The 13,032-nt window shown below is 33.4% G+C and overlaps 1 protein-coding gene across 2 annotated transcripts in view; it reads left to right on the top strand.

Moving 5' to 3' along the window:
- The window catches only part of LOC145316493 (uncharacterized), a 15,531-nt gene extending 2,499 nt beyond the window's left edge, over positions 1–13,032 (top strand). Inside the window, exons 3-13 of one of the 2 annotated variants that reach the window (XR_013878518.1) lie at positions 1,808–1,915; positions 2,439–2,532; positions 3,397–3,534; positions 3,801–4,199; positions 4,591–4,722; positions 5,262–5,413; positions 5,759–5,840; positions 7,165–7,324; positions 7,976–8,106; positions 11,688–12,455; positions 12,705–13,032. Coding sequence is in view for 1 of the 2 variants with exons in the window: in XM_080157057.1 (XP_080013183.1) it covers positions 1,808–1,915; positions 2,439–2,532; positions 3,397–3,534; positions 3,801–4,199; positions 4,591–4,722; positions 5,262–5,413; positions 5,759–5,840; positions 7,165–7,324; positions 7,976–8,106; positions 11,688–11,834 (1,543 nt within the window). In the remaining variant the exon portion in view is untranslated. Of the gene's footprint in view, positions 1–1,807; positions 1,916–2,438; positions 2,533–3,396; positions 3,535–3,800; positions 4,200–4,590; positions 4,723–5,261; positions 5,414–5,758; positions 5,841–7,164; positions 7,325–7,975; positions 8,107–11,687; positions 12,456–12,704 lie in introns of those variants that run through there. The other variant, XM_080157057.1, reaches the window with a different exon arrangement.

The following is a 13,032-nucleotide window of genomic DNA, read 5'->3' as shown; positions in this document are numbered from 1 at the left end:
CTATCTATTAAAGTTAATATGAATTATATTACATTATTAAACAATGTTTGTGGTATATTTTGACCAAGTAATCTTGAATATAAAGATAAGTTGAAAGGTGAGAAAGATTTTCCCACTGCAGTTTCAAATCTGCATTTTACTAGGGTTATGATGAATTGTCAGATTTAGATGTTTTTTTTTTACAAAAATAGAAGAAAAAAACATACACGTAACAGATTTCATTTACTTATATTCATTTACCTACTATATATAAGTACTGTAGATATAAACATAATTTTTTTAGAAGAAAGTCAATTTTCTAAGCAATCGAAATTCTAACCAACAGTTTTGACCGATATTTTCTCAAATTCTCACTGATAATAAAAAGAGCTGAATTGAATATTTTCTATAGAATAGTTAAAGGATTATGTTTTAGAAAACCCCTCTATTACCCTTATTACCTATATTAGTTGTCATGCCCTTAGATTCTAGGGGAGGACAAAGGGGTCAGGAAAATAGCATAAAACTATCCAAAGACATTTATAAAGCTTCCCTGAAAGGTACAATCAATTAGGTCTTAAAGTTTCCGTGGCTTTTAGCTTCAGACAAAAAAGCTTTACTGCTTAATATTATAAGATGAATTTTAGATATAAATGAAAATATGCACAATCCTAATATCTTATTTGAGAGATTGGTGCATTTTTGTTGTAATCTTTGCTCTTTCCATCAGGATATCCCCTGTCATTTTATCCCCCTCGCCTATCTGACCACCCACAGGGAGGGAGGGGACATTGGGATGTTTATTACACTAGTCCCCAAAGTTTTATTATTTTCTATTTGAAAGCTTAACAACTTTGTGGACTTTTATTAAATTTTGATTGGTTGGTTCATTAAGTTGAATGTCCAAGCGTTTCATCCACTAATTGTATTCTACAAAAGGATTAATTTTGTGTATTAACATTAGGAATCTGCAACAATTTATCGGCCATTGTCTTATCCCTTTAGATCTCTGGTCCACTCAACACGGATGGAGTGGTCCACGGCAGATAAAATAATATATACTAAAATATTCCTTCTAATATTTACAAATAACATAAATCAAATCATTGGAATTGGCGGAAGATTGTTTTTAACCGTTAACTTTCCCCTTATCTCTGCAACTCAGAGTAAGATTAAACGGATAAAGAATTCAAGTCATGGATTTAATGCATTTTTCTTGCTTTGATTGATCAGATTGATTATGGCAGAGAAAAAAGAAAAGATAGTGATTTTATAATATATACAGTAGGCATTTAAGTATAGATCCTAACCTGAATCAATGACTCTGAATTAAAAGGGTTTTGAGCCTTCTAAAAAAAACATCTATCGCATTCGAGTCATTTTTATACGAAAAGAAAGCAAAACTCGGCTCCCAGGGACAACAAATCAAAAACGTTTCTTACAATTTTTTTAGTTTCCTTTTCGTGGAAAAACTGTCCATATTATAAGGCGTTTAATAGTTTATATAACCGACGATTTTAAATAAATACAAAGTTTTCCTACAAAGAATCATGTTGTAAATTATAATTTTAACTAGGGCAAGTTAAAATTACTGATAATCAAACAATTTGCTTGAATTGAAAGTATCTTAAAATCTTATTGTATTTTTACTAACTGGCGACTAAGCTCTTATCATCTTGAAGCTATGTAATCATAGAAGTAAGGAAAATAGCATAAAACCAAAGTTATGTTTAAGAATTAAATAATTAGAAATAAGCTTCCAAAAATGGAGAACTCAATCGGTTCAATAGTGATCGAAATCTTACTAATAGTAGGATTACTTTTTTAGGGAAGACATCCATTTTGCGGATGTGACCCTGGCAGTTGACGGACACTCTATGAAGGCGCACAGGATCATCCTCTGTGCCTGCTCCAGCTACTTCCAAAATATTCTCAGGTAAACAAACTTCCAGTGTTTGTTTGATTGGTTCATTAGCAATAGTTTCTTAGTCTTCATTGAGTAGGCTGAGACACTTTCGTATAGCTCGAGCTTTACGTTCAAGCACATGACTTGACCCACTATCTCATGAGAGCTCCTCATTATTACCTCACCCTTGCCTCCATTTGCTTCGAATTATCTTAAATTTGGTAGATACATTAGGTATTACAATAACAACCAAGGAAAAGGGAAGAAAAACTAGAGCTTAGTTAAGTTTTAAAAATTTTTTTATTTTAAAGTCAAAGATACACAAAACTCCAAGGTTTTCCTACTCAGTCTTTTAAAACATATTTCTTACCGCACTGATAGAATTACCACAAAGGTAAAACTTCAAAGAAATTTTAAGGTTAAATCGCTTTAAATGGGAATATTTTATACCAGATTATCTATTTTAAAATCTGCCTGAAAGCAAGCAAAGCAAAAGTAAAAAAAAAAAATACAGAAGGTGTAGATTTTTGTTATTTTTATTTCCCTTTTTCAGGTCTATAAACCCTTTACAACATCCGGTATTACTTCTATCTGACGTCCAAATCAATGATCTCACTGCTCTTATGGACTTTATTTATTTTGGACAGGTTAGTGTTATAGTTTGTTTTAGTTGCATAGCTGCTCTATAAGCAGGTATGTTCGTTCTTTCCATATTTTTTTTTATTAAAGTAGGTATTAGGTACGTAAATGCCATTTATCCAAATGCAAAAAATATACATAGGTATTTATTTCGAATTTTCCATTTTTCTTAGGTATGATTATACTGTTCTTAATTTATAGGAATTATATTAAATGTTTGCTAAACAATTCTTTTTGGTAAACCTATATATTAAAAAACAAACATGTAATGTTAAGTTGTAATGAACAAACGTATTGATTTACCACAAGTGGCCAGTTGAGCACTGATGATCCCCCCCCCCCCCCACTATTTGTGAAATAAATTGTAAATATGTAGGGAGGGTTAGTTTTTTTCTTATGCCTAACTTTTTTGGGGGGACTCTTAACCTGCGGGGCTACCCAGTACCCAATAACACGTAACCTAAAGTAATAAAAAAAACCTCCCCTTCCCTTATTTTCAATTTATTTTAAAATATGTGGAAGAAGGGTTATCAGTGTTTAAGAGAATACATTGTTGAAATTGCGCCAAATATTAAGTTATTTAAAAGAGTTTTTAATTTTATAATGCCCTTTTAAAAAGGCATCTAGTTTTTACTTCTTCCGCCTATTCAAAAAATGAATTCTATGCTTTCTCGTCATTTGTTAGGCCTTTTGGACATCTTAAACGATTCTCCCCAGAAAGTTTGTCCGTCTGTTCTGCTATAAGAATAGTTTGTTTAATAGCTTGTGATACTTTATCAATGTTTCAGGGTTTGTATGGCGTACACGAAAGGATAGTTTTGTTTTTTCATTTCAAAAGGGCATTAATTTTCATAATAACTAGTCTTATTTAGGTAAACATAACACAAGATTCGCTGAATTCCTTCCTAAAAGTGGCGGAGAAATTGAAGATAAAAGGGCTGTGTGAAAGAGGAACTCTTATCCCCGAGGGTCCACCCTTCCACAACACAATTACAATACCCTTACAAAAGGTAAAGGACACTTCAGCAATAGGAAATTTGTCTTCTCGTGTTGCTAATGTTTGATTCAGAGAAGCTTTGTATGATTTTATTTTCACAGACTTTAGATTGTTTTTCGGCTGAGTTGCTATTCGTGCATCATATACATTTTTATTTCGTAATCCAGTAGATTGTAGTCGCTTAGAAGCTACTGGTGCAACAGCTTATTTAAGATAAAATACTAAGATATTTTTTAAAACTCAAACTTTTTTTTATTAAAGAAAACCATTTTTGTTTAGGACAAAAAGAATGATGCAAACAGTCCTAACAGCATCCTTCCCCACGGTGCAAACTTTGAGACCCTTCTCCCCAGGTCTCCCTACCTCACATCTGAACACGGCGCCGCCAATGTGGCGACCGTTCAAGGCGGACAGGTTCTCCCCTCCATCCGCCACACCACTGTCAACCAGTCTGGCGGGGGTGCCCCGCCCGCCCATCAATCCCCAAAGAATAGTCAAGGTGGCGGAAATGTGGGCGCCGGCGGACCGCGAGGCACAACAAGGCCCGCGCCGCCGCCCTCAGAACCGCAGTACATGCTGATCTCGTCCCCCAAGAAGACCCGGTATTCAACAACTACAATGGGAGTCACACCCACCACGTCAAATCCTTCAATCTTGAGAAGCCAATTAATTAACAAGGTATATACCTAATCAATTTTCTGTTATTGTAATTATAAATGTACAAGTATACATAGATAGATAATCCAGATAACTACCTGGATACACTGTAAGGGACCTATTTCGTCACCTAGCAAAATGCTTTCTGCTCTTTTGTAGCGACTTTGCTGTGGTGTTTTTATTTCCAACGCTTTTGGCTGATATTCAAAGACCCAATGGAAAGTCGACAAAGAGTCCACGGAGTGGGGACATACAGTTATCTAACCCTTACCCCTCTATTATTTTACTTTGATATTGTAATTTCGTTAGTTTTACAATTTACTAACTAAACTCAACAAAACTTAAGAAATATTTTTGATTGTTTAATTTAAAACAAATTCAATTTATCTAAAAAAAATATTCTTTTGTCCAGGATTTATCTGGCTCAAGTGGAGTAGAGGTAAAGTCTGAACCCTTGTTGATGAGCACAGGTTCCCATAATCAGGATGATGTTCCATCCAGTGTCGCTTCTGTTTCTGTTACAGAGTTCATCACTACACCTGAGGTAACAAATTTAGAAATTTTGAAACCGATTAATATCCGCTGGATTAGACCCATTTCTCAGTCAAAATAAAAAATTCTACATAACATTATATAACAGACAATTTTCCACGAATGTTTAAATAAAAACCTTAAAATTAGAAACAGTTTTGTTAGTCTGGCCCTTCGGCCCCTCCGGGGCGAACAAAACTGGTTTTAATCTTATAAGTTTTTATTTTAATATCCGCGGAAACCTTTCTATTATACGATGCATTAAATAACTCATAGAACTAAGTTGATCATCTAAGGGATAGATATATCTTAAATTCTTTCTATAATTGAAAAATTAATATTCAATGATTTTTTAAAAAAAGGGATATTTCTTAAAATATTAACCACAATTATCTAGATAACTAGAAAAGCATAAGAATTTTGTTTACGATAATTTAAATTTTTTAGTTAACTATTTTGAGGGCATGCTGAATTTCAGAGCTAATATGTATGAGTTTGTATTTTATTCTGCTAATGTTCTATCCCTTCCTGTATGTACGTTTTAAAATTTAGGGAGACCTGTTGCCACCGCTACACCCCGGATTACCTGCAGGCTTCATCTCCTCCTTTGATCCATCTGGAGGTGATCCTGGAGCTGTGGCTCCGGCTCCAGCTACACATGTCACCATCCAACCTGAAAAGGAAACAATCACCTCAGTTTCTGGGTAAGGTTTATTTCCAGTATGGCTTCGAAACCGATTAATATTCGCTAGCATTTATAGTTTTTTGTTTGTTTACTACAAGACTTTAGGTCAGGTTAGGTTATATTGGTTACTGGGTAACCCTGCAGGGCTAGGGCACTGCAGTTATATGCCCAGCATGGCCGTTAGGTACATTTCATAAAAAGGATGGGGTTAAGTGTTCTATATCATGCACTTTTTTAGGAAAATCACTGGATTTGTTCATAAATAATTTAACTACTATTGAATGATTTCTATTGTTACATATTTCCTGTGTCTTTATATTTTACTTACCTATTTTAAGTGTGTCAAAATTTTTGTTTTGTTTAGATCTGGATATAGTACAACACGAGTAGTGTCATTATCAGTGGCGAACAACGCTGCCAACCAAATGTATGCAAACCAAACACAGGTAAACATTTTGGAACTTAGCCCAGAGGGGTTTGTCCGTCTTTTTTATGCTTTTGCAGAAAATAATAAAACACTGTTTATTATACTAGTCCCCAAAGTTTTATAATAACATTTCCTTATTTGTTGACTCAATAACTTTGGGGACATTTACATGAATTTTGATTGGTTGGTTAAAGAGGTTGAGTGTCCAAAATTTCAACCACTAATTGTAATCTACAGAAGTGGTAATTTTGTGTATCATCATTTGGGATGTACACCAATTTATCGTCCATTGTCTTATACCTTTAGAACTCTGCATTATTGTCCTTGAAAATATATTTGTTTTAACATGATTGTTTATATAATACTTGTAAATTATTTTGAGTAATTTTTTATAAACTTCCGGCAAAGACAAAGCAAACATTTTGCCATATTATAATGTAAACATGGCAAATTAGGTTTTCTAACAACAAGTTAAAGGATTAATTTTTTTGGAACTTGAATAATTCCTAATTATATAAGTCATAACCTAGTTTATAAAATGAAAAAAAGTAGATAGAAAAAGTAGGTTGATAAACTTTTTGCTTCTAGAAATTTTTGAGTTGTCATAAAATGATATCTATTTGATTATTTTTTATTGTTGGCAATTAAGTGAATAAACGAATCAAATCTGTCTTGATGTTAGAAAGAAAAAACAGGGGCTGTGTTTCTATATGAAATTTCTGAAAATATGGATATTTTTTTTTTTTGGGGGGGGGAGGAAGTGGATTGAAGGAAAATTTTCACTTGGAATTTTTATTTCCAGAATCCTGGTAACTTGGAACCCTGGAAAAAAAACTGTTTACAGTTAGTTGAACATTCTTTGCTACATGATAATAAATACTAATACATATAGTATATGCACTAAGATATATAGGTTGGTAAGAATTTTAATGATAGAGGGAGATTTGAAATCTGCATCAAATTTTAAGGATTTTTTTTTATAAAATTCGTTTTTTGTTTAAATTTATATTTATCTAAAAGCGGAATTACAATTTGAGATCTGTAATTGGTGGAAAGAAAATTATCTGCGCTCTGATTGGAGAAGCTTAAGTGTCGTACATCATTCACCCAATTAGAGCGCAGGTAGTTTCTAATCCACCTATCCTATTGGTCAAAATTAATTAACTTAAATTGTATTTCCGCTTTTAGATAAGAATTATACAAAAAACGAATTTTATAAAAAAATCCTTAATATTTTATGCAGATTTCAATTCTCATCTCTAAAATTAAAATTCCTTCCAACTTATATATCCTAAATTATACACTTCTAAAAATTGAATTATTTAATTCCAACTTATGTCTAGGGACGACTAGATGATCATGAGCCGAAGGACCTGACCCCTATGCAGGATGTGGAGAACCATGTTGGGACACCGGGTGGAGTTCTCACCTCCATGAACACGTCACCCTCCAGTGGCAAGAAGGACAGGAATGCAAGAAAGAATTGTCCACATTGCAACAAAGGTATGTTATACCCATGGAGGGAGTGGATATTGGACAGTTTATAACACTAGTCCACAAAGTTATATGATAGCGTTTTCTTATTCTTTGGTTTAAAAACCTTGGAGAATTTTATTGAATTTTGATTCCAAACGTTTCAACCACTAATTGTAATCTACAGAAGGGTAATTTTGTGTATCATTCAGGATGTACACCAATTTATTGGCCATTGTCTTATCCCAATAGATCCCAGTATGTTATACTTATGGCTAAAGTGTAAAATTGCATCCGTTCGTCGTGAGGGAGATTGGAGGGGTAAGTTCGAATCTCGGCCACCAGAATTGGCTCGGGAGACATACTCTTATTTTTTATCATATATTTTCGTCTAATTCAGAAAAAAAGGCGGATTTTTGGCGGTTTTATTTTTGTGGTATTGAGATCAGTTGCTTTCCAATTTTCTTAGGCTAGTGAGGTGGAATATTTTACCTGGATTCTATTATATACTTTATTTTCTTTGACCCTTGTCTTTTAGCCTCTAGGTTATATAAGTCTAGAATGGTATTTTCTGTCTTTCATCATCCATTCGAATAAAGAGCCTCCAGTTGCAAGGGACAAGTCGCTAGTAATTTTTATAAATCTGAAAACTAAATATTTCATATTTTTGTTGTTGTTTAGATTTCCACGAGATGTCTCTGAAGCGGCACATCAATGATATTCACCTGAGGAACCAGAACACATATGTCATATGTCCACAGTGTTGTAAACAGTATTCAAGTCAAAACTCACTCTACTCACATCTTAATAGAGTAAGTTTTTTAAAAGGGGGAGCGGATGTGCCACTTTTTGAAACTAAAAGTAAAACGTGCATGATCTCAGCCCATAAAAGAGTGTTAGCTCTAAAATTCGGCACAGCAGTTGCTTTTGTGGAGAACAATATGGAACTGTGAAGAAATGGCGGCGGAACCGCCGCTCCCGCCGAAAACTGCTGTTTCCCGCCGATTTTTTTGTGCCTTTTTTCGCCAAATTAGACAGTTCTCAATCATCTGAGATAAACTTTTTTTTCTCATAAAAATTTCCCTTATATTTTCACGTTACAGATGATTGAAAATTGTCAATTATGACGAGAAAAGGCAAAACAAAATTCGGCGGGAAACGGCATTTTTCGGCGGGAGCAAGGTTCTACCGCAGTTTTTTTTTGACGGTTCCATATTGTTCTCTACAAAAGCAACTGCTGTACCAAATTTTAGAGCTGTAACTCTTTAATGAGCTGAAATCATGCACGTTTTACTTTTGGTTTCAAAAAGTGGCACATCCGCCTCCCCCCTTTATCGCATCGAATTAAAGACACCTTTCCGCAGATATTGAAATGAAAAATTATCAAATTTAAAGTAGTTTGGTTAGCCCCGAGAGGCCGAAGGCCTGGGCTATCAAAACAGGTATTAATTCTATGATTTTTTATTTTAATATTCGTGGAAAATTGTCTGCAATACGATTCAACGCATGATTTTCCAGCATAGATAAGAACAATTTCTAATCCAGCGGATATTAATCGGTTTCAAAGCTATACAGGAAAATAAATTACGTATGCTGTCATAGAAATATTGAGTAAAAAGTTATTTAAAGCTAAAAATATCTGCATAATTGTTTTCTATGCAGAAGATGATGGATTTTTACCTACCTTATTATTGGGCTGTTTATTACACTAGTCCCCAAAGTTTTATTATAATGTTTTCTTATTCGTTTGCTTAACAAATTTGGGGGCTTTTATTGAACTTTGATTAGTTGGTTCATTTAGTTGAGTGTCCAAATATTTAAATCACTAATTGTAATCTACAGAAGGGGTAATTTTTTGAATCAGCGTTTGGGATGATTTAATAGTTATTTCTCGCATAATATTATAAACAGCTTTCCGCGGAAATAGAATGTACAATTATATGATTAAAACCATTTTTTTAGCCCCGAGGTGCCGAAGACACGAGCTAAAAAACTGCTTTATTTATGAAGATCAATAAACTATGGCTAATTTAAAGGGTGTACAATTAAAAAATTCTAATTGCGCAGCGTGTGTTAATAGTAGACAAATGATATATGTACATACCGTTAGAATCGCCTTAATTTCTATTTTTTGTGTTTAAATGTGATTAAAATCGCCGAATATATCAATGTAATTGGTGCATTATTTGCCAAATGTACCACTTTTCTGCACTACCTCTCCGATTTTGTTAATACTCTATATTTTGGTCCGTTGGGTCATTCAAGGATGCTGGATGGCCAAAAAAAAGTTTCAGAGTCCCTGGATGTCTAGATATCTAGCTATCTATGAAGGTAGGTAACAAAAATGTAAAAAACACCCATTTTTTCACAATTTTAAAAATTAATTTTTTCATCAATCTTACATCCAATCTATACATTTTATATACCAAAATGATCGTTTATTCATGTAAAAAGCGCACATAATGATATTTTGGCCAAAACTCTAATTTTACAGGGTGTCCAACAAAAAGTGTATTTTGGATATCTAGCGTAATACCCAAAATACCTGTCCGAAAAAAATCATTTTTTTGGCTTAAATCCTGTGTTTTATCTGTGCATATGCGGTATATAACGGTTTGGACCACCCGGGACTATAAGGTTGTCAAATTTCACTTTGGGACACCCTGTAAATGTGATTTTTGCGTCTGTAGAGTTAAAACTTGGTCCAAATTGGCTATTTTTTTCAAATTACTCTAATATGTGTCTTAGTATGTTTGGCCATAGTGTTTTCTGACCAGATCAATATTTTCATATTTTTTGGACACCCTGTATTTTCAAAAAAAGAGAAAATTTTTTTTTTGTTTTTTTTTCAATTTTTTTTTCTATTTTTAAGTTACTTAAAACTGTCAAATAGATACAGATTTTGACTAATAACAATAATATTTGCCTATTTTACAATTTTTTACACTTTTGGGACACCCTGTGCATGTTTTTGAAAAATGATGGTTTTTGCCCATTTTTAGAGGGAAGGAGTCGTTTTAGGGCCATAGACTATTTCTTCATTTTTGTAGAACTTTTTAAGACACATCATTTGTTATTTATGCAAAAACCGCAAAAACCGAACCGTTTTGCGGTTATTCACCGCCAAAGGCGGAATTTTTTTACGTTTTTGTCATTCCGGAGGTTCTTATGGGCATTTGTGGTAAGAAGACGTTGATTTATCAAGATAACTATGAAATACTTTTATTTAGGCATTTTAATTTACTAAATTTCATGTGAAGTAAATTTGTTTGTATATCCAACAGATTTTTGTCAAAAGGAATTTCAAATGCACATGATTTAAGTTTCTTTTATCACTTATGTTATATCAATTATTTATGTTATATTCACTTCATTTTCTTGTTTTAACAATTGGAATCCATCTCGGCAAAAACGTAAAAAAATTCTGCCTTTGGTGGTGAATAACCGCAAAACGATTCGGTTTTTGCGGTTTTTGCATAAATAACAAATGATGTGTCTTGAAAAGTTCTACAAAAATGAAGAAATAGTCTATGGCCCTAAAACGACTCCTTCCCTCTAAAAATGGGCAAAAACCATCATTTTTCAAAAACATGCACAGGGTGTCCCAAAAGTGTAAAAAATTGTAAAATAGGCAAATATTATTGTTATTAGTCAAAATCTGTATCTATATACAGTTTTAAGTAACTTAAAAATAGAAAAAAAAATTTAAAAAAAAACAAAAAAAATTTTTCTCTTTTTTGGAAAATACAGGGTGTCCAAAAAATATGAAAATATTGATCTGGTCAGAAAACACTATGGCCAAACATACTAAGACACATATTAGAGTAATTTGAAAAAAATAGCCAATTTGGACCAAGTTTTAACTCTACAGACGCAAAAATCACATTTACAGGGTGTCCCAAAGTGAAATTTGACAACCTTATAGTCCCGGGTGGTCCGAACCGTTATATACCACATATGCACACAGATAAAACACAGGATTTAAGCCAAAAAAAATGATTTTTTTCGGACAGGTATTTTGGGTATTACGCTAGATATCCAAAATACACTTTTTGTTGGACACCCTGTAAAATTAGAGTTTTGGCCAAAATATCATTATGTGCGCTTTTTACATGAATAAACGATCATTTTGGTATATAAAATGTATAGATTGGATGTAAGATTGATGAAAAAATTAATTTTTAAAATTGTGAAAAAATGGGTGTTTTTTACATTTTTGTTACCTACCTTCATAGATAGCTAGATATCTAGACATCCAGGGACTCTGAAACTTTTTTTTGGCCATCCAGCATCCTTGAATGACCCAACGGACCAAAGTATAGAGTATTAACAAAATCGGAGAGGTAGTGCAGAAAAGTGGTACATTTGGCAAATAATGCACCAATTATATCAGGTGCACGGAGTGAAGAAGGACGAGCTGCAGCTGCTGTCCAACTCTGTGGGCAGCGCTGACAATGGTCTTCTAGTCCGCCAGGGAACATCTCACAATGATTCCAACCATGTCATGGACCTGGCACAGCACTCGGACCACTCCAACTAGGAGGTTGCTGCTGCACATGTCAGGGACGGAGGGGACAATGGGCTGTTAATTACACTAGTCGCCAAAGTTTTATAATAACGTTTTCTTATTCGTTGTCTTAAAACTTTGGGGATGTACATCAATTCATCAGCCATTGTCTTGTCCCTGTGCACATGTCCACAACTATGGGGGCTGGCAGACATGCCCTGGGGAAGGCAGGTCTGTCTCTTCATAGAATATATTCACACCTACGCGTACACAAAATAACAAGCGCTGGAAAGTGTCATGTTTGACGTCATAGAAATACCTCTAAAAAGAGGGGGGATTAGAGTAGAAGTGGGAAAGGAAACCCCTAGAAAAAGAGATGGATAATAGACGTTTTTTATGACGTCACACATGTGACACTTTCTAGCGCTTCCAAAAAATAATGCTTTAAAAGGATAGAAAGTCACTTGGGGAGGTGAAATTTTCTACCTGGATTTTGTTCGTTGACTGATGGCTTCAAAATTAATATTTTATTTTATTATTATTACAAATAAGCCTTATCTTGTATTATAGATTATGACATTTTTTATCTGTTAATAATAAGTGTTTGTAAAAAAAGTAATGAAATTAAATTTTTTATTTTAAGAAAATACAGGGGTGTATATTCTTCATGGTTGACCCTGATAAAGCTGGGGGGGGGGGGGGGAATTGAAAATATATGGTGTTGGGGGGGGGGGGGGGGGGTTAATGTAAAAATTAAGAAACTGAAAACATATCTTTTCCATGTAAATATGAATAAAAAAAAGAGTTCTGAAAATATTTTTCTATTTTTCCCCATCCTAGCTGAAAAAATAAATTGCAACAGGGAAAAAATTAATTTGTGCAGAATATACACCCCTGAGAAAGTATTAAATAAGACATTGACAAATATAATACAGAGACCTGAAAAATAATATTTATAAGAAATGAAAAAATCTACCAGTTTTACAATGTAAGGAAGCAAAAAAAATACTTTTTATCAAGAAAGTAAAAGCATGATTTTTTATAATTTCAATTACAAGTTTTGAAAAATAATATTTCTACAGTAATATTAAAAATCTGATCATAGTGTGCATTTTTTTTTTTCAATACTGTTCTAAAAATTGTATGTAAAGTTATTTTAGATTGTTAAGTACAAATTGTTATAATTTTTAATGTATTAAATCATTGCCTTTTTATGATTTTATGCAAAGCG

Source organism: Acartia tonsa, chromosome 4, assembly GCF_053477335.1.
Source record: "Acartia tonsa isolate MP-2025a chromosome 4, ASM5347733v1, whole genome shotgun sequence".
NCBI classification, from domain to species: domain Eukaryota; kingdom Metazoa; phylum Arthropoda; class Copepoda; order Calanoida; family Acartiidae; genus Acartia; species Acartia tonsa.
The sequence above is the reverse complement of the archived record's forward strand: the minus strand, read 5'-3'. Positions and strand labels throughout refer to the sequence as shown.